The sequence below is a fragment of the Periplaneta americana genome, chromosome 7, assembly GCF_040183065.1.
Source record: "Periplaneta americana isolate PAMFEO1 chromosome 7, P.americana_PAMFEO1_priV1, whole genome shotgun sequence".
Classification (NCBI taxonomy): domain Eukaryota; kingdom Metazoa; phylum Arthropoda; class Insecta; order Blattodea; family Blattidae; genus Periplaneta; species Periplaneta americana.
This window is the reverse complement of record NC_091123.1, coordinates 75,372,033-75,394,856: the sequence shown is the minus strand read 5'-3', so window position 1 is coordinate 75,394,856 and position 22,824 is coordinate 75,372,033. Positions and strand designations below refer to the sequence as shown.

Genomic DNA, 22,824 nt, shown 5'->3' with positions numbered 1-22,824 from the left:
TGAGATAAACCAATAGAGAAACATTGTAGATTCTATAGCAAGACAATGAGGACACAATACTATACTATTAAAAGTATAATTTGTTTCCACAACAGTGATTAATTTAACATAATAAAAGTAATTACTTTACACGAATTTTTATAAAATATACTGATGTCACTATTTCTCAACAATCTTATTGCAATATGAGTGAAATATGTGAATGAATATGGATTAATACCGATACAGTACCTACTGGTACTTCATTTAAAATTCTAATTAAATGAATTTCAAGAGGACAGTGCAGCGTAGTCCAAGGACTCAGAGACGTGACAGTTACATAATGGTTCTGAGACGAGTATTGGAGTCTGATTACAAAATTTTCAGAAGTTTTTTTTTTTTTTATCTTTTCTCGCATCATTCTACTTCCTGCATAAAATTACTACCGGCAATGCAATTTCTCAAAGGATATTTTTGTTATTTACCGGTAATGCTTTAAAAACATTTTTTTAGAAATTGTCCTACTGTCTTAAGAAAATCTCTGTAAAAAAAGAGAATAAAATTAAATGAACTATGATATGAATTAATTTCCGTGCCTTTAAAACTAATAAAAATCGTAAATAAGATGTAGGCCTACTCGATTCTAAAACTGTCACTTCTAATAATATCAGTACCAGTAGGGCTCCTACTGGTATTGGTAATTCTGATTTCTGATGAAAACTAAAGAATTGGATAGCAAGACAAAGAGGTTATAGATAAATTAAGAAATATAATGCTTTTTATGGTATTTTAAACTATAAAGATTAACAGAGGTGCATCTATGTAAGTAAAGCACGACTTAACAGGTTAGCACCTTTTATTTTCCTACCCTAGTAACCGATTATGACGTTTTTCCTATCATAGTAATTGATTAAGACATTTATCAATATTGTTATTATAATCTACAAATTCTTAATAATTTCTGTTCCAACAACATGCAAAATATAATTATTAATTTATTTTTTCTTAAAATAACTTATATGATTCAAATTACCATAAAACATTGTACAATACACGATCGTTATTAAAACTCAACATGCTCACATGGATAACTTGCTGTCGCTTGTTTAGTTAAATTCTATGCTCGCATGTTAAGTTCTACATTACAGTCTTGTAATGTAAATAACTATTACGGATGACAATATATGTATTTTAAATATGATGTACTATTAAGTTATTTGAATAAGTAAATAACGACTTCACTGTGTTAACATTAAATTTTGGTGTTATGTTAGCTGATTGACTAGTTTCGATGTTATTTGCATCATCTTCTGAATCCTAGTTTAAATACGGTAACTTAACTATAATGTAAGAAGATACTGCTAAGATATACCGGTATCTAATTCTGTATATTGGTACCGGTACCTACGTCAATTTTATTGTCAGCTGTATGTAAGCAACTTGTGAAAAGAATGAGTTTTGTTCGTATTATTATTATTATTATTATTATTAGACTTATTATTATTTTGTTGTTGATAAATAAAATTGTGATGAACTTGATATTTTAAAATAAATTAGTGTTAATCTTGCACTGAAATGCTGTTCATTGTCTTCTTGTAATGTCCAAAATGAAGTACGGTATAGGAAATAAAAATTAATCTTTCTCAATGTTTTATTTCGCTACACATTGCAATAAGTTTGATATCAAATTATGTACCTATTTGAGCTGATGTTTGTAAGATTTATAAGATTCAAAATTCCAACACTAGTGTCGGTATTATGTTCGATGTCACTAAGCAGACTGTCTTTAAAATAAGAAATATAAATGTCTTACTACAGACGAACAATGAAGGTTGATCTTAGAATACAGTTTCATTAGATAGTATTAAATAATTTACCTATGATACTGATTACTTTCATGTACTTGGATTTCTAAAAGCTATAATGATATCCTATCACTCTTGTTCCATTCAAAATTCAAGAAATGAGAGAGATTTCACTTTATTAAAATGCTCACAATATCACTGTTTAATATTCTAAATAATATAGAAATGAAACACCACTCTGATGTTCTTACGAGCCATTCACGCAATATGTCAGACTTAGCTTCCACTGGGATCCAATCTTACATTGTAACCCTATACAAGAATATAATGGACAAAATATTTTAATACAGTAATTCTTAACCTTCCTAAATCTGCGGACCCTCCAGATCGTGAAACCGTCAAAGATAATGAATGATCTATCAGATATTGATATTTTGACGTAAGAATTCAGTAAAAATCTCGTGACATTTTAGTACCTCTTCAGGTTCTATTGGAGTCATTAATTTTTTACTTAACTGTTCTCCGCTGAACCTGTGGATCCCAGGTTAAGAATCACTGTTTTAATGGCTCTTATTTTAGATTTAAAAACATAATTTATTACAATCAATGATTGTATTTTAAAATGATGTTTTACTGAAGGTAGTTATCCAAAATGACATTACCTCAACATTGTAAAACAACATTGAAAATATACTTACATCTTTGCCATAGTTCTCAGTTCAGCTGTTGACACAACAATATGAAATCTGCAGATAACAATCTTTGGTTTATACAAAACATTTGTGAATTCACTTTATTCCTTCTTTGTTTCCATTTTCAACTTTGTTTCAGTTAATAAACTATACTTACTTTCTTCTTGAGAAATAATTATGAACCCATTTCACATACGGTAATGAATTTATTGTGATATTCATTTTTCAATCTTAAATGGAAAGAGAGATGTTATTAGAACAATCAAATTGATGAAATATATTCATTACAAATTCTTTACAGATGCTTGAATGACAAGTTATAAATAATTAAATAGAGAAGAGAAGCTTCTAACTTTCAGTCTCTTTCAAACTGGTGATGGTATTCACCACAAAGCTCATTTTGAAACAGCCTGTACATCACTGTTCATGAAACAAAGAGATTGTAGCGAAGCAAACTATAGTCGCGTCACTCTTATTTCCAGCAACTAATCACTTTGCAGGTCGGCTACATTTAAACGTCTGCATCTTGTCATTCGCTGCTGATGACGTCATGCACTTCTTATGACTCTATAAATACTGGATATAATAGTCTGTCATTTTGGTTCTTTTGTTGCCGTTCGCAGCAAGCAGACGAAAACTATCTCTACCGCATCGTTAAACATTATCATGTCATAGCTCCTGTGGTAGTCAATCAATCGCACTGTAATTTTTAGAATGCACAGGTAAATGTCTAAGGAAAGCATAGGAAAAAATTCGGAATCAAAATCTTTTTTGGAAAGGGAGAAAAAAATTACTAAGTTGGAAGTGACCCATTCAAAATAGACATTGACACTCTCAAAAGTTGATAAGCGACAAACTTTTTTATTTTTCACGTTAGATGAGGAAGAGTCAAAGGGAGAGAAATGTTTAGAAAAATGGAAATTACTTTTCAAAAGTGGCTACTACTCAAAATCTTTACTGGTTTGCGAGTTAAAAAAAGGAGGAGTTTGCTTTGCGGAGAACTGAAGACTCAATTTTTTTACGTTACCAGTATTTGAGAAATACAAGGTTCCATTTCAATCTTTCTTTCCTTAGAAATTTATCTATGAATCCTAAAAAATTACAATGCGATTGATTGACTATCACAGAAACTACGACATTATAATGTTTAACAGTGCTGCAAACAGCATCGTCTGCTAACTGCAACCGGCAACGAAAGAACTAAAATGGCGAATGATTGTATCTGTATTTATAGAGACTACACTCCCTAGGATGTACGGTAAGCAATGAGGAGGAGACGCGCTAGAAATAACAACGACGCGATTATAATACGCAAAACGAATCTTACTGTTAATTATATACAAAATATTTCTTTCGAATATATTATACTTATCGGTATGTATGTGCACTAAAATCATATGGTTAAATAATTAACAGAAACTAAATAAATCACAAATTTCATAGTCCATCCACACTTTGAAAACACGCAAAAACGCAAACACTCCCTTCAGGACGAAATGTAAACTTTAAGACGAGTATCTAAGATAAAAAGACATTTCAACAACTTATGTTGTTAGAAGTGGAGACTAGCTTTTATAAACAACAAAACAAAAATGTATTTATGTTAAATATAACATTTTTCTTCATGCAACTGTCAATCGCGCCATTGCATTAAGAATCACCGCTGGTACACAAGTACCAGTATATTTCTACCATTTAAATACACAACACTTCACTTTTCTTTAGTGTCCATTTTACACTAACACTTAGTAACAGAATATTGCATTTTTTCCTTTTGCAGTAGAGAAATCCACTTGGTTATATATTTTACCTTGTTCAAGTAGAATAGTGACGGAAAGGCCTTTGGGGGAAACAATCACGATACATATATATCTATATAGAATTGTCACAACCCATTTTCCATACAACAGGGAACAAATTAATACAACATCGACATTTTCAGATTCTATGGATTGTAGATATTTCATGAACTGCAAATGTCAAATCCGTATTTTATGGTAATTCAACACATGAAAAACACTAAGGTGTCAATAAATGCACAGCATAGCCCATGTCGCAGGGCCTCCTGTATAAGGATGGCGCTGAGGTTAGGGAGATTCTCAAATTAGAAATTTGTTTAACGATAGTAAGTATTTCAGCTTAATATTGAAATATTCTGCTGTAATGAGTGTAGCTTCTGTAAATTAAAAGTTAAGATGACACCTGCTGGCATGATCAGTAATCCGTACCTTGAAATAACTATACATTCATAACAATGACTGAGTTCGTATGGACTCAGTCTTGTACAATAGATTTTACTTGATGTTTTCACTCTGTCATGTACGATGAATTTAATTATGAAATCCCCTGATTAATTAGAAGTGAGAAAGATGTAACACATCGCTGGAGGAACGTATTCATCAAGATGAGATTACACCCACACACAAGCTCAAAATCTTGTCACAGTATTTTTATAAAGAATATTTTAATAACAGCTTAACAACGTTTTTCAAAATGCTTCAAATGTAACAGCATGTTCTTTTTTTTTTGTTGTTTTTTATTTTATTTTTTTACTGCCTGTAATAATATAGAATCACTAGTTTATTTTACGATTTTAGAGTGAATATCATTCCCCTCCTCTCCCAAATCATTAATACGTTTGTTAATGATGTCTTATTGTTTTAATAGAAACATTAACTTTGTTAATTTATACTAATTGTGGAAGGAAGTATTAAGGCATCAGCATGCACTCTTAATACTAATAATGCTTTTTCCTTGTGTTTAGTTTTATACAAACAATTTTGAATTTTTTTATGAGCTGTTGTCGACTTCATTTATTGGTAACGTCATGTAAAGTGTCACAGGAGGAATTACATAAGATAAATTTAACTAGCTCTGTAGTAAAATCGCATGTATTATGCTTGTCTTATTTATGAACCAACAAAAAAGAAACATTTTGGCTGATTTTTTAAAAATGATTTACATTTAATTCTGAATATTATTATTACTATTATTAAAATATGCAATTTCAAAAATAGTAATTACAACAGCGAACTTCTCCATTAACATCCCACGTTGAGTGAGGGAGGACAACAGACAAAATGTTTTACAACTTTACATTTAAAGATTTATCTTTTTCTGCTTTTAAGAGCAGTGTTCTTAAAAAAAGAAAACTTCAAAGAAAATAACTGATTGATTATAAAGTAGTATGAAATAGTGAAGTGATGTAAGAAGTTAGGTGAGCTAGGAGCAGCGATTAGCAATGATACATGTCAGTAAGGACTAAAAAGTATGAAAGAAAGAAATGTAGTATCAGGTGGGACAGAGAATATGAAAAAATAATTTATGTCATATGAATAAAACAAGGAAGAGATAGAAACGGGAATGAATAGTATGTGCAGAGAAAATAGAGACTGATTTAAATAGTAAATGAAGTAATTAATTGATTAACTAGTGGACTTACTCGTGTTAATTATGTAAGATTTGTGTGGGTTACAGCTGTTTCAGTGCTTCACACACCATCCTCAGAGCCGCACAAATCTTACATAATTAACACGAGTAAGTCCACTAGTTAATCAATTAATTATATTCAAGTGTTAAAAGTAGTGTACGCAAGATTCAAAATGGAGTAAATGAAGTGTTAGGGATGGGGTATTAGAATAAGTTAGGTTTAGAACAACAGATAGTAACGGATGATTAAAGTACGAAATAGAGTAAGTGATAAGTGAAATAAATCGACAAGTAAGAACACAGTGATGAATAAAGGAAGAGAAGTGTATGAGTCGGTCACTAAATTCATAAATTATGTAAATAGTGTAAGAATGGGAATGCTGTTCCGAATACAGGAATGTGAAGGGCCAGCATGACCAAACGGTTGGGTGACAATAAATCATATCATTATAAAGCAATAACTATTGAAAGTCATTTGATAATTTTTTGTTTTCTCTTTTATGAAAGAAAGGTCCGAAGGTTTCCACTGCAGCCCAAGGCTTTTTGTGCTTAACGCTCCATTTTGTTGTGGATGATTTTTGTTGCCAAATGGTCGCATTCATTCTGTATAGTATAGTATTCTGCACCTTGAACTTAATTTGGATTACAGAAATGATGATAATGGCATGATGATGATGGTGATGGTGAAATGAGCTCGAGGTCTAATGCTGAAAGTCACCAGACAATTCTATATTGAGGAGAAACCTCGGAAAAAACTCAACCAGGATTTTAACCGGGACCTGCTTGCTTCACAGTCAGATATGCAAGCCATTACTCCACAGCAGTGGTACCTGTTGTTTTATTGCCAACTTAAATATTCAAAATGAAATATTGTGATTACAGATAAATAATTTCTCTTGTGAAAGAGTTAAAACAAGAAAAACCTTGTTACGTAGTTGAAGTTACTAATCTGTAATCAATATAGGAATAATTTTGAATAAAAATTTGAAATATGAGTAACATTTGCAACGTAATAAATGCTTAACAGAGGAAGAAAAGAAACCTCGACTGAATCTTTACTAGTTAGTACTCGATGATAATACAGTGCAGATACTAACTGGCTCCACAATGAAGCAAGTGGCAGTATTTGACCAGGCAGCGATGTAAAGTTGGTAGTATGAAGCGCCTGGTTTGAATGTAGGAATATTAATTACATCTCTTCTCACGCTCCTTCCCTCCTCCATCATTCAATGCAGCCAAAATCATTGACTCACTCCCTGCACTGATACCAACACAACTCCTCGAGTCCCAGCATTCTGCTTGCCACTTCTTCTGCAGAGCCAGGTAGTATATGTACTGTATAATCTATTGTCATAATTCAAATACAACTTCATTACAAAAACGACATATGCACTTGTGTTGCAGTTTTCGTTTTAAATATTACAAATTATACCTTGGAGTACGTGTTTTTCCTGCTGGGACACTTTATATACTTTTACACATTCTTTTTAATGTACAAATTACTTGTAAATCTGTATTGTTTATAATGCATGAAATCAATAAACATGAAGTTACATTACACTGAATTGTATTCAGCGACATTATAATAAAAAGGGACGTTAGAATGTCATTATGAGATTGTAAATTAAGTCCAGCGTAATATTTCCACTTTGTGTAAACAGCCTTAACAGCATATGCGCTGAAAAGTTGTAATATTGCAGAATTTGGTAATAATTACCGGTATATTCATACTAAGTAGGCATATTTCATTAATATACAGCACTCACAGCTCATGTCATGGCTACCATTTGAAAATGTGAAGACCCCTGTTATCTGTATGAATTAAAGTAGAGGTATGGTGTAACAACTTGCAAGATGTATACACTATTTACATTATATTTATAATTTTATCTTATTACAGGTTATTATTCAGTAATATAAACTATATAATATTCTACATTTACATCTTATCACCAGTCGAAAAAATATTCACAACTGAACCAAAATGAAACTTTTGCACTGAAAAATGACCATGATTCTGAACATTTTAAAATTATAATATAGAATATTATATATTTTATCCTATAATAAGTTGACAAGGACATAAAGCGAAAATAATGACCAGTAAAGTTAATACTCAAGACGACCAACGTCAAAAGTTTTATATTTCCTTGTTTCCTTTCTTGCAATAACAGTAGCAATGGCGTTAAACAAACGATTCCATAATGAAGAGTCATTATGCAAATCCCGTGTTTCTTTTTGAGACTGCTGTTAAGCACATCCTTGGCTGAAGGTATAAATATAATATAAATACTGAACCAACATGTGGCATCCAACAAACATTTAAAATGGGTTGCAAGATGTACATTCATAATATAACAAGTTCTAATCTATGTGACATGGTTTTCTATAGAATAATCTACCCTGTAACCCTCCATCTAATTTCACATTTAAACTAACAGATCTTGAAGAATGAGCCTCAAAGAATTTGCTTTAAATATACACATGCATTTGATGAGCTCTTGAAAGATTGATTTTTTTTTGTAGTTGCTAATAGGAAGACTAATGAACTGTTAAGAAAAAGATTTGTAACAAGTTTATACATGTACCTAGTGAGAGAAACTTTTAAATTTAATGTTAAAATATTTCTCCATGTGGTGTCCAGTGCTCTTAGTATATTTGCAATAAACAGTTAACATACTTGAGAAAGTGACTGGAATGTTTTCATATTTGTAGCTAATGTTTAAGAAATGTATCGATCCGTCACTTACAAGGGAACCTTCTGAAAACGCAACTTGCAGTGAAGAATGTAACTTATTGCAGTTTGAAGATCTACTAAAGAAATATTAATTCCCAAAAAACTAGCTGCCCATGTCAAGAAATATAAGGCTATAAACATGTCATGGAGTATATTAGAGGGCATGTGGCACATATGGCGAATCCAGAAATGATATAGAGTGTTAGTTGGGAGACCGGAGGGAAAAAGACCTTTGGGGAGGCCGAGACGTAGATGGGAGGATAATATTAAAATGGATTTGAGGGAGATGGGATATGATGATAGAGACTGGATTAATCTTGCACAGGATAGGGACGGATGGTGGGCTTATGTGAGGGCGGCAATGAACCTGCGGGTTCCTTAAAAGCCATTTGTAAGTAAGTAATATTCCCATAAACTGAAGAAAAATTAGAAATATTAAGACATTTACTTTTCAACATGCCACAGGCAGTTCTTTGATGAGACAGTACTGTAAACAAAACGTAGAGACAGTACTGTAAACAAAACGTAGAAGTGCAGTGAGCACATCTGAATACTCTCAATCTGTTACACATCGATCAATTATTGCCTTGAATGCTTCAAAACCAAAACAATACTCTAGCAGTGTCCGACATTTTCCCGGTCTTTCAAGCAGATAACCGCATCTGAAGAAAGAAAACCTGATTAATAACTTGAAGATCTCTACCATAAACTGGTAATGTGTCAAAGCTGGAAGTTTCAGAAAATTCTCTTGGGGGGACCAGACATTGAAGTCATCAGTGTCCGATATGACAAGGTCTGCCACATACTTTACGAAGTTTTTATAAGGCCTGAAGAAATAGACATCAAGAGACTGGCTCTTGACTTACGACCAGGTGGGATCAGCTTAACTTTGAGGTTCATATTCGGCTGTACTCTTTGTTAAAGAAAGTTGTCTTTGTTTGCTGACCAAGAATCAATGAGGAGCACATCAGTTGGTTTCATCTCTGCCGAAATTGGCCAAATCATTTTCACGCATATATGAAATTTTACTTGCAAATACCAATGTTAGGGAGAGTTCCTACTAACGAATTTGTATGCCGGGGAAACACTCTTTTGGTTCCTTCTACTTTAACGTACATTGGTGACAATAAAGCTACATCGACAGATATTACAGGCATAATGATAAAAGAGTGCGATGATTCTGAGACTGATCCAACAATGTCGTACACATGTTTTGCTCCTTTTGATCTGAATACGCGATGAGAATGCATCTCCTTCTGGAATCTGCTTTGATCAGCATTGAACAATTGAGAAGGGTTGACAATGTGGCTATCAAGCATTTGTCTGATTTCTTCTCGAAAGCAGTCGCCAATGCGTTCATCTCGTTCTTCTTCTTCCAGTACTGGTACTGTCTTCCAACTGTCCATGATCGTTCGTACACCACTATTACCTCTATCGTTTCTTGAATTTATAAACTCAAGATTAAGAAGCTTTGAACTTGAGCCTGCTTTCTGGATCCATGACATTCTTGATGCGGACAGCCCATACTCGTAATGTCTTGTCATGTGTTCTGGCAGCCAGTTCTTCTTGATTCTTGAAATAGCGGAAGATTTCTGTATTGCTATGGGTCACAGTCACAGTAGGAGCACAACTTCTTAATTCTTGTGAAAACGGATGCTGATTTGATAAAGCGGTAATTATGCATAATAATTTTCATCTTGAATCTTGCGTAGCCTACACTACTTTTAACACTTAAATACAAATGATTAATAAAATGGCAGACTTACTAGTGTTAATTATATAAGCATGTGTGGCTTACAGCTGTTTCGGTGTATACTGTACACCATCATCAGGCTGATGATGGTGTACAGTATACACTGTTCTTATATAATTAACACTATTAAGTCTGCCATTTTATCAATCATTAATAATTTCCAATGTCTTTCGCATTTTGCCATTTGTATTACCATAGCAGTAAAACAAATACTGTAACCTTTTTCTTCTTGCAAGTAAAACTGCAAATACCTATGCATAAGAGTGATTTGACCAATTTCGGCAGAAATGAAACCAACTGATGTTGTGCTCCTCGTTGATTCTTCGTCAGCAAACAAAGACAACAACTTACTGCAACAAAGTGTATTGCCGAATATGAACTTCAAAGTTAAGCCAATCCCACCTGGTCGTAAGTCAAGTCTATTTCTTCAGGCCTTATGCAAATTTCGTAAAGTATGTGACAGACCTTGTCATATTGGACACTGATGAATTCAATGTCTGGTCCCAAGAGAATTTTCTGAAACTTCCAATCTTGACACATTACCGGTTTATGGGAGAGATCTTCAAGTCATTAATCAGGTTTTCTTTCTTCAGATGCGATTATCTGCATGAAAGACCGGAAAAGTGTCGGACATTGCTTGAGTATTGTTTTGAAACATTCACAAGCAATAACTGATCAATGTGTAATGGACTGAGAGTATTCAGATGTGCTCACTGCACTTCTACGTTTTGTTTACAGCACTGTCTCATCAAAGAATTGCCTGTGGCATGTTGAAAAGCATCAGTAATTATAGTAAATGTCTTAATATTTCTAATTGTTCTTCAGTATATGGGAATATTAGTGAAAAGTACCGTACTTTTCTCTAATATACTCCATGACATGTTTATTGCATCATATTTCTTCAACCTCTTGTGATGGGCAGCTACTTTTTTTGGGAATGAATATGTTTTCAGTAGATCTTTAAATTGGAATAAGTTAAATTCTTCACTATGAGATGCATTTTCAGAAGGTTCCCTTGTTAGTTTCTCCATATTCATCAATAAATCAATCAGATCTTCGGGCCAAATGAAAGAGATCAGTTTATATATTATCAGGCACATTGTTATATTTCATAACTAAACTTTTCTAATATACTTTAATGGAAATTTGTGGCAATGATGGCTTTAGGCTCTGACATAGGTTTTATTCTGTAATACCATATTATGTATTGAATGCTCTATAAATGAAAAACTATTAGAAAACAATAACAGAAGGTTAAAAGCACTATGAAATGTATTTGTATTTTCGTGGTATAATATTCTGAAAGCATGAAATACATAAGCTACTAATATAAAAAGAAAATTTTACATGTCCATTCGAAGCTTAGATAGTTTAAAAATAGTAATAAATTCTGTAATTGAAATAATCATTGAAGGCTTCAAAGTTTGTGAACAAATCCATCGAAGGAACAAACAATATAATTTATTTGTAACAAAAACAATAAATACAGGATTATTCAGGATAAATAGTAAATATTTTAGGGGAGTGGTAGTATGGACTATTCTAAGTAAAAAATTCGTATAAACATAGTGTATCCAATTTTCAATGGTTATGGAAAAACGGCTGTTTGGATGTTACGTATAAGTTAACAAGTGCTCCAAATAGTATGAAGGAATAACAAATGACTACTATTTGTGTTACTGAATCATTTTACAGGGTTCAGCTACTTAGTATCTCTGCAAAACGAGCTTCCAATGTTGTTACAAAAGGGTACACTTGGGTACAAGGATGGGCATGTTCTTCCAGCATGACGGAGCCCCTGTATATTTTAGCCATCAGGTGACACATCATCTAAATCTCACATTCCCTGAACAATGGATCAGCAGTAGTAGTTACGTACATTGGCCACCAAGGTTTCCAAATCTTTCTCATGTCGATTTTTGTCTTTAGGGTCGGATGGAAAGTGTACAAAAACAAAGTAAACACAAGAGACGAAATGCTTGCATTATGAATAGTGCTGCTCTCATAAAAAAAACGACAAGACAGCCTCAGAAGAGTATCATATACTGTTGTCAATAGGCCAGAAACGCATTCAAGCCAGTGGTCGAATTTTTTAACCATTACTTTGTACTGTTAAAATGTATTGATACCATGTAAATAAGCAATAAATGTAATCATTAAGTCATTTGTCTTTCCATCTTGCAACTTGTAATGCTTGTTATGCGTAATATTTAAACAGTTGTATCTCCACATCCACTGAAAATTGGACACATGTTTATAAGAACTTTTTTACTCAGAATTGTCCACTCAAAATATTTATTATTTCTACTGAATCACACTGCATAAATAGGAAACGTCTGCAGGTATTTTAAAAAGTCTCAGAAGCACCTCATTTAGAATCGTTTCATGGTCTTGGATTCTAAAGTACCTTTTCTGGATTCAATGGATCAAAAACCTCTGTTGTCGATTTTCTTTAATTTCGGTGCTCTGTCTTTGTGAATGATGTCAAGTACAGGTACTGGTATACAAAAACTACACCAGTGAATCCTGCGAAGTGTTTATATTCAGTAATCATCGTTAATACGTAATTAACCATTATTAATCAATGTATAGTTAAAGTAATTGTAATTTTCCATGTGAAGTTTATTTAGAATTAAGTTGATTTGTATTACCATATATTGTAGCCTATGTTACCGGTATGTCATTTTTTTTGTGTACTGACGACGCCATGAATGCTTGTAATTCTATCGGCTAATAAAGACCTATCTAATCTAATTTATTTTTAATACTGTATCTTTACTCATTACATTTCAATCTTCAAGAAGATTTCATGGCAAACAAGCACAATATCTTTTATTTAAGTAGGTTATACAATCCTTAATTAGGGTGAAAATTACATGATTTGATCAAAATATATAATTCCAGTATATGTTTTACTTTTCCTTTCTGTGAGGCATCTGAAAATGGGCGTGACGTCACAACACACATTCAGCTTTGTGCAGACATTACATAGCCAGCTAAAAACTGGCTGTTGTTCAGGCTATGTTTGCTATCTAATCGTACTGTTGACTTCTATAAATTCGTTTTGTTATGTTCTTGTTCAAGACTAAAGGAACTGTTAATGAAGGATTCAGGTGTTATAATGATGGATTATTATAAAATTTGCTTCCATCTAATTTTGTAAACAGTGATGTGGACAGTGTTGTAGAATGGCCCTACCTATGTCCAAGTCAATTGTGAAGTGCGAATTGTGTCTTGAGCATAAAGGCTGGTTCACAATAAGCCGGGAACGGAAACGACAACGAGAACGAGAATGGAAATACATTTATTTTAACAATATTTCCGTACTCGTTTTTCGTTGTCGTTTCCATTCCTGGTTTATTGTGGACAGCCTTAAGTCACAAGGGCGATGTGTTTTAGCACATTGACACAATACACCCACTAGCCATAGAATTTTTTGTGTGCACCTTTACATCAGAAATAGATTTCATAGTATTTTTATGGTAAGATAATATGATAATATTTATTATCATCAATATCTATACCAATTATGGTGTACCACGACAAATAGTAAATTTGTACAATGGCTGGTGAAGAAGCAACTGACAGAAATGTAAATACAGAATGCAGAAAAGTATCATTCTGAGTTGGATAAGGGCTAGGTAGCATATAATGGTTTGATATCTTGTTAATGAAATGACTTCTTCGAGTCATGTGATATTTGAAAACTGTTTAAATTAAAAACTATAAAACTTAAACTTTTAAAAGTGTTAAAATTGTATTTGAAAAAGGTAATGTACTGGCTGTATGTCCCACTTCAGCGTGACATTCGCCTTTGTCAGTAGCTGGCGATGTACTACCTAGTATTTAATATTTTTGTGTATTTTTAATGAGAGAGACAAAGGGTTCTTAAGTTTTTGAATAATATGTACCGGTACCGGTATTATGAAATTATATCGGTACCATATCTTATTTTCTGCTAAATGAACTTACATATGAAAGAAGATAAAACAGATGCATGCTCCTCATAATAATTTTGCAACTCATTAAAAAATGTGTTGCTATTATGATATTAGACATTACTTGAACATAATAGGATTTCCTATTTAGAATATTGTTTAAGAAATCATTAAAAAATTTAAAATGATCTTTCTAGATATTGTCTTGGAATAATGAACTCATATTTTTTATGTAATTATATTTCTAATAACACTTAAATATAATCGGGAAAGTCCCAAAACAAATTTTCTGTTCTCAATTAAAATATGATTGGAAACTGAAAACAGACTTGCAGTGTAAATTCAATGAAAATGTCTTTTTTTATTTTTTTAATTCAACAATTCCAGACGCCAATTCTCTGGATGAGATTTTTCTTATTTGAATATCTGAAAGCAAGACAAGGGTGAAGTACGAAGCCCTGTAGAATGAAGATAAAACTCCACTCACGGCAAGAATCGAACCATGGACCGCTTCGTTGGAAAACACACGCACTATTTACAGAGAAATAGTGCCATACCATAAATTCAACCGTTACGAACTGTATAACTTACATAAAAATCGATTGTAATTCATTTCATTCAACAAAATGTTTGTTTAATTTTCTAACATAAAGCAATTGCCATGTGTTTGATTTTAAGCAAAGACAAAGATATTTCTCTTCACTGTAGTTTTCAGAACGTTTCTAGAATGCACTATTGCATTATTTTCCAATGATAAGGCAGTGTACATAGACTTAACATTTTAAATGAAGTCGTATTTAAATATGTTGCATTAAAAAGGATGTTAATGCAGTTTGCTAATTGAAAATATCAGCATGGATGAAATATCTCATAAAGAGGAAAGAAGGAAAAACAATATCTTTACATAAGTTATGAACTAAATACCCACTTCAATGGCGCTAAAACATTTTGTGATGCAGTATTTGAATTTTAAAAGGGAAAGTTAAGGATAAATTCAAGTCCTACATTTTCATGGATTTCGTACCAGTACTTAACTTGAGGGTGAGAGGTGAAGGAAGAGAACATATTTATAAAATAATGCAATAATTCTATCATATAAAAACGTAGTTATGCATATAATATATTTATTTTCAGTAAAAATAAATAAAATATGCATATTAGGCTTATACATAGATCAGGCTATTAATCTAGAGACCAACAACTACTATCATTGTCTACACACCAAAAATATTTTTCGTTCCTTTGCTCTATATAACTTCCTCTACATCATTTTACAGAATTAAATATTATCAGTTAATAAGTATTTCCTGAAGGTAAGTGAATATAATGTTTCTATATTGTGCTAAATTATTTTCATGAAGGACTTCAATATGTAGGCACAAAAAGGACATGTTTTCCCAACCTGACAAGCCCTCATTTGTCCATCTTTAAGTTAGAATAACACACAAGATTTAGTTACTGCGATCTTACCTTCTTTATGTTATATAAAGGTTTAGGTAATGAAAAAGTCTCTGTCACAAAACTATAAAAAAGTTTTGAGATATATTATGAACACGTTTCGGCAATATTCTCAGTCATTTTTGTGTATTTCCGTGAGTGTGAATTGTGCTTGTATGTATGAGTGCATGTGTGATTAATAAATATTTGAATCTGATTAGTGATTTCATTGCCTCCAGGCAGTGATGGTGCAGCCCATACATTCAATGATTCAGAGAAACCCCAGGAAAAACAACTTAATTGTTTAAATAAATTTATTTATAATTTACACTATCATTCTTTGTTTCTTGCTCATCTTTAATAAGTTTACTTGCGGTTCTGATGTATTTTTGTCATATGAAACCTATGAATTGCAGAGATCGAATACATGCTTATGAGGTTCGGTTTTCCCTCTGAACCTCGCCGAGCCAGCTTCTGTACTTGCGTGAGGGGCGAAAGGTAAGGGGGGAATGTTGCAGGGGAAACATATGCATGTGCTGGTAAAAATTGTCGTTCTTGGTATTTTAATCTTATATTTTAATCTTGGAAGATAAGTGTAAAATAAAGAATCTTGAAAGGCTGTTAAGTTGATTTAAAGCAAGCACAAACAATCTTACAATTCATTTTGATTTTTCAGATAAATTTATAAGCACAAACAAGCCGAGGTGAGACATTTTTGCAGGGCTTTTAATGTAAAAATATATTAAAGAAACAGCTGGATTTGTGGTTGTGAATCTACAAATAAATTATTTTTATATATCTTGATTATACAACTTTTAACACTGTATCACTTCGGAATATGCATGATAAGACTTTCTTGTGTTAAATTCTAACGTACCTTGTTTACATGTTTCGACCTTTTATGGGTCATCCTCAGAACTGGTCGTTGTTGGTCTTGGCGCCTCTTGTTTTGTTTCCTGTGAGGGTGTGTTCATGTGGTATAATGTAAAGTCAAAGAGTGTGTGTGTTCTGAAATTGAGTTGTGTGTTGAGAATTTCGTTGGGGTGTGTTTTCGTGTGTCTGTATAAACACACTAGAACAATATGAAATATACAGACACACGAAAACACATCCCAACGAAATTCTCAACACACAACACAATTTCAGAACACACATACTCTTTGACTTTACATTATACCACACGAACACACCTCACAGGAAACAAAACAAGAGGTGCCAAGACCAACAACGACCAATTCTGAGGATGACCTATAAAAGGTCGAAACATGTAAACAAGGTACGTTAGAATTTAACACAAGAAAGTCTTATCATACATATTCCGAAATTATTTTGTTTCCCATCCCTGCTATTTGCTAATGGTAAAGATACGAGCTGGACATGCACTGGTGTGTCAGATTGAAGCTATTTGACAAAGAAAATTAAGAAGCATGAGGAATCTATTGCTCATAAGAATGCTTGCCTAGATTTATCAGTCCTTGGAAGAACAGAAATTAGGCAACAGCTTAGCTCAGCTTTCAGGCAGAATATTGAAAAACAGAATGATAACATACGGAAAAATCGCTATGTTCCTTCAAAGATAACTGATCATCATCATCATCATCATCATCATCATCATCATCATCATCATCATCATCATCATCATCATCATCATCATCATCATCATCATCATCATCATCATCAGGCTCATTTTAAGGTAATTAATTATCTACTTTAAAGAACTGTAATATTTTTTTAAATTTTTAAGAAATGAGAATTTGTTTAAATTGTTGGAAAACTATGTAATATTATAAAAGTAGCGAACCCTTTGTCATTTAGGCACGAACCGTCACTGACTCCAGGTAAGGGCAAACAAAGAGATTTATAGAAGAGAACTCCATTTCTGAAATGGAATAAAATTTGTAAGTTGGAATTCATTAACACCCATGATGTGCTAGTATACGAGGATGATGAGACATTTCCACATCATTCCTATTTTTAAATGCTATTAAGTAGGGACTAATACGAGCATCTGAAAGTAGAAAATAATAAAATTGTAAATGGTCGATAGAAGATCATTTTTTAAATTTTGCTTTCGAATTCAGTTTGTTGATTGTTATAAGATTCTTTTACTTGTCACAAACTTAGAATTCTCGACCAGAGAAAACCATGCTTTGGATTTTTTTTACCTAATGCCTTAGGTCCAGTTCTGAACTAGAATTTTTCTTAATGGATGACGTGAAATGCTCCAACTGAAAAATAACAATATAGTCACAATATCTTTCAAATTTGAAAATAATATTTTCAAAGTACCGGTACTGGTAGAAATAACTATATTGAGAAGTGTGTTTTACAGTCTAGATTACAATTTGTGTTCACTTTCGTTTAAATTTAGATAATATATTTATGAATTAAATACTATTTTTGTTTATAACATCAGACAATTTAGTACCTACGTAAGACAATTTAACATTGGGATGTATTGCTCCAAAGCAGGTTATGAAAATAATGTGACTCATTACTTAACAAAGTTTTCAACAGATAACCTCACACAGTGGACTGGAAAGGCACAAGACAAGTTGTAAGACGACACATTTTATTACAATTCACAATTGACTGTAATCCATTATAATCATTTTGGGAAATGTATTTAAATTTCCTTGAAGGAGTAATTCCAATTCATGCCAGTTCATTATTACTTTGATCAAATTTGAACCCACAATACATGGATTCGTAGGAAAACAGAGTGAACATTACATAAAAAATGACGACAGCACAATCATCCCTCAGTATCCGCAGGGGATATGTTCCAGGACCCCCCCCCCTCCCCTTCCAACATCCACAGATGCTCAAGTTCCGTATATTAAATGGCGTAGTATTTGCATACCACCAGGATCACCAATATTGTCCACTGTATGTTTGGTGTAAGTACTTGTAGTGTAGTGTCTATAATTTTTCGGTGAGGTGAGTGAACACTGGAGGTAAGTGATGAGACATTGGGTGTCCGGAGACATCATGCTAACTTGAACCTTCCGACAGAAGGTTCATCTAACGTCAGAAAAACCAGGTTACGAATATTTATACACAAATTCATTTTCGTGGATTCAGCGTGGCAAATTCAAATTTCATTTTAATTTACTTTTGGACTGCTGACTAAACATACATTGGCCTACATATATATATTTTCAATCCGCAGTTGGTTGAATCCCCCATTGAAGAACCCACGGGTACAGAGGGTCGACTTTATTTGAATCTTGTGTTCATTAAGACCCAGATAATAATGAGAATACTTTCTAAGACATATTTGGTGCAAGATATAACATTTGTGGCCACGGTAATTTCAATTATAAAGAAAATAATGCTTTACATTTAGTACTTGACAATAAAATTGGTACCGTATTTACACTTGGGCTTTACAAATTTCTTAAGTCCAGTATTTAATAATAATGTAAGATTATCTGAATGTGTTATGAATTAAGAAAACACAGATATCATTTAAAAGTAGTTTTTTACTGAATATTCGTATGCCAGAATAATTTAAACAAACAAAAATAACTAACATTAAATACCTATTTAAGAAAGTAGTTTATTTTTATTAGTGAAATTAAATTTTCAACGTTTATTTTAGGTTCAATAGCTTAAATTTGACATAGTGGCAATTAGAATGCTTGAATAAAATTTAATTTTACCCATGAACTCTGAATGAATAATACTAAGCAAATAAGAGATTGTATAACATTACATTAACAACATTTTTCAGAAAATCGAAATCATGAAATAGTATGATATTGCCTTGAATAAAAATAACTTGGTATAAATACTAAAACGACTATTGTATTACTGTATATAGTATAAGTAGCTGATCTCAAAATTAATTAACCTCAGTATGTTATAAAACCATGTACTTACAGTATATAAATATACGTATTGATGTATCAATTTTAAAGACAAAACACTTTCTGTGGTTTTTAATATGAGATTAATGCTGCCTAATATATTTTTAAATGAATGTCATTGAGGTTGTTTAAGTTTCTTTCCTACCACACGAAAGGATTTTCATACTTTCTTTTCATCGTTTTCTGAATACAAAATTGACGAGGTCCACTATTAAGGACTGGCTAGTATAGTGCACAGTCTGTTAAAAATAGGAAATTTGACCTAGCATTAAATAACGTTAGATAGGGTAACATTTATAACATTGCCAGCTGGCTATTGTCTTATGAAATTTAATATCAACTTATGAATGATACAATTTTTTGGTTTTGCAGAATTGTGCAGTCAAAAAAGTTGCAAGTATCCGAATAGAAAAATAAGTAGCCAAATAAGGACAAAGATAGTCCAGTACACTTTTTTTTTTTCGTCCAATTCGGAAATCCTATGTCGGGCTGAAGATATAATCTATACCACATGATTGCATCCGTTCATGCATGTTCTGATAGATGTATGTAAGTTGGCTTAACACATACAAAACTTTATTGTCGACAATGGCTATCAGATGCTGAATGAGCTGAAACATGTTTGAATAGAGGTGCCCAGTACCGTTTCATTGCTGTACAGATATTACTAATTGACGAGTGGTATAACCATGCACTAAAAACGATTTTCTTTTGCATCAAAGCACAGTGTGAGGGCTAAAGAGATTTGGAAAACAAATATCTTAGAATACCTATCTGAAATTTGTGATTCGGGAATGGGCGTATGTTTTATTTGTATCTCATGAACAAATTCTTAAACAATTAGTCTATCCAAATTTGATATTACTTTCAAGGAAGAATTACCAGTATCTATAATTATAATCCATTTTGATTCTTGTGTACAGTACTTTTAACACTTGAATATAATTAATTAATTAACTAGTGGACTTACTCGTGTTAATTATGTAAGTTTGTGCGGCTTACAGCTGTTTCGGTGCTTCACACACCATCATCAGAGCCTACTAGATCTCAGTGTCATTTCAAACTTCTCTGCCTGTTATGTGGGTGCGTTTGATTGTTGAAAGGTGTTGAAAAGTGGAGTCAAATAGTGTGTGTGTACTGAAATTGATCTGTGTGTTGAGAATTTGATCGGGGTGTGTTTTAGTGTGTTTATATATTTCGTATTGTTCTAGTGTGTTGAGTTTTTGGTTCTTGGGTTGTATGTGTAGGATTTCCATGTCCGCATTTATGTTATTGTATGTATGGTTAGCATTGGTTATGTGGTTCACTAATATGTTAAAATAATTGCAAATCATTTACTTATGTAGTACATGAACTTATATCGCACCAGATTAGCAACTCAACAGAAACTGCATTTTTGTTGTCTGTTGTAATATTACTATTATTATAATCGCTGGAATATTAATCTATTATGGAAGTTGTTTGACAACTAAAGAAACTGAGTAGTCATTTAGCCATATTATGCCATCTTTTGAGTAAGGTGAATCAATTTATTATTAATCCTGAGTCACAGGCCTATTACCACATTGACATAGACTCCCACAAACTATAGATTGAGCCCATTGCCTGATTTGGACTAATGAGCTAATGGATGGAATTAAATTATAAGTTAAAGCACAAGGTTTTCATGCCCTGAAGAGAAACTTTAAGATTGTATAGAAACATCTGAATGATTAAAAAGAAAAATTCGCTTGCAGCTATATCAACATCATTACAGAAGAAATAACAACAAAACTTTTATTATTTAGTAGATTATTTTGTTTCTCCAGATGTTTGTATAAACCTCAATTAAAATGGTACCATACTAGTTTATTCTGCCGAGTTCTGGTTCTGTGTCTGACATTCTTTATTACTGCTTGAACTGCTCGTGGAATGTGTTCGACATATGTCCTCTTCTTCTGAGGACTGCTGCTGTTCCTGTTGGTTGTATGTTTCCTGAAGTTTAGCCGACTGATCTTCCAAACTTCTTTTAAGACCTTCAATAGTGTGGACAAGCATCTGCCGTCGGAAAAGGGACAGCTGACGCTGGCATTGGGCCTTGTCATCCAAGCGCTGTCTTTCTTCTTCCTGAGCTTCTCGTACCTTAGCCTCCACCTCCAGTCTCTCTCGTCTCAACCTTTCGAGCTTCTCTTTCAGACTATCACGTCTGCTGTCTCCTTCAGTTCGTCCTAGAATACAGTAAGACAGAGAAGTGTTAGTTTTTATTTTTAATTATTCTAAATATTTACACTTCTTAGTTCAAGTGATTGGTTCAATATGAAACCTTTATTCTATTCAAGATCACAGAGTCTTACAGTAAGGTTCAACTCATACGGCTGACAACTTTGCGATTATTTTGCAGTTATGTGTGGTTGTGCTGTGGATGGTCAGGAATTAGTATTGAATTATATGAAAACAAATGATGCTAACTCGCACGGACCACAAACTGAAGTCATTGTCGACGTCTGTGGTTGTGAGACATCGGTATCACTCACAGCACAACTGCAGAATTGTCGCTGTCAATAGTCGAGCACAACTCACATGTGCGACACGCCGACCACATGCCAACCACTCGCCACTGCACCGTATCCTTACAAACAACAGATGCTTTTAAACCATATCCTTGGAAACGATAGATGCTTTCTTGGCAAATAGCAAGCTTGCAGTGTGGTTGTCAGTGGTCATATGGACTTCAAGTGACCACAAAAAAGAAGTCCGCATGTGGTCGGTTCTGCTGACAGCACAACCTGTACACACAAACTGCAAAATAATCACAAAGTTGTCGATCGTGTGAGTTGAGTCTAACATTGATGAGAAACTATGGGAGGTAATTGCAGTGACAGTGCAGAGTTTTTAATTTGGAAGGGCACTTGGGGGGCAGAACTTAATCATGGAGGGCAATGCTCACGAAATTGCGATAACTGCTGTAGGTACCTAGGCAAAGTGGAATGGGACAATCTTATTGGAAGGACCGAACTTTGTTAAATTGACAATAATTTTCAATTTTTGTTAATGAAGGACAAAAATTCGCTCCAGTACCAAGGATCAAATCCGGGACCCCCAGTTCTTTGCACTGAGTGCTCTACCACTGAGCTACGCCGAGGCTCAATCCACAGCACTGGATCGAATCTTTCTCCTTTGGTTTTTTTCCCTTAGTGGCCTTA

The 22,824-nt window shown here is 33.1% G+C and overlaps 1 protein-coding gene across 3 annotated transcripts in view; it reads right to left on the bottom strand.

Moving 5' to 3' along the window:
* Positions 1-351: 351 nt before the first annotated feature.
* The window catches only part of LOC138703205 (serine-rich adhesin for platelets), a 1,304,023-nt gene continuing 1,281,550 nt past the window's right edge, over positions 352-22,824 (bottom strand). For all 3 annotated transcript variants that reach the window (XM_069830906.1, XM_069830908.1, XM_069830909.1), the window contains one exon: positions 352-21,849. In XM_069830906.1, the coding sequence (XP_069687007.1) occupies positions 21,491-21,849 (359 nt within the window). In that variant the 3' untranslated portion in view covers positions 352-21,490. The remainder of the gene's footprint in view (positions 21,850-22,824) is intronic.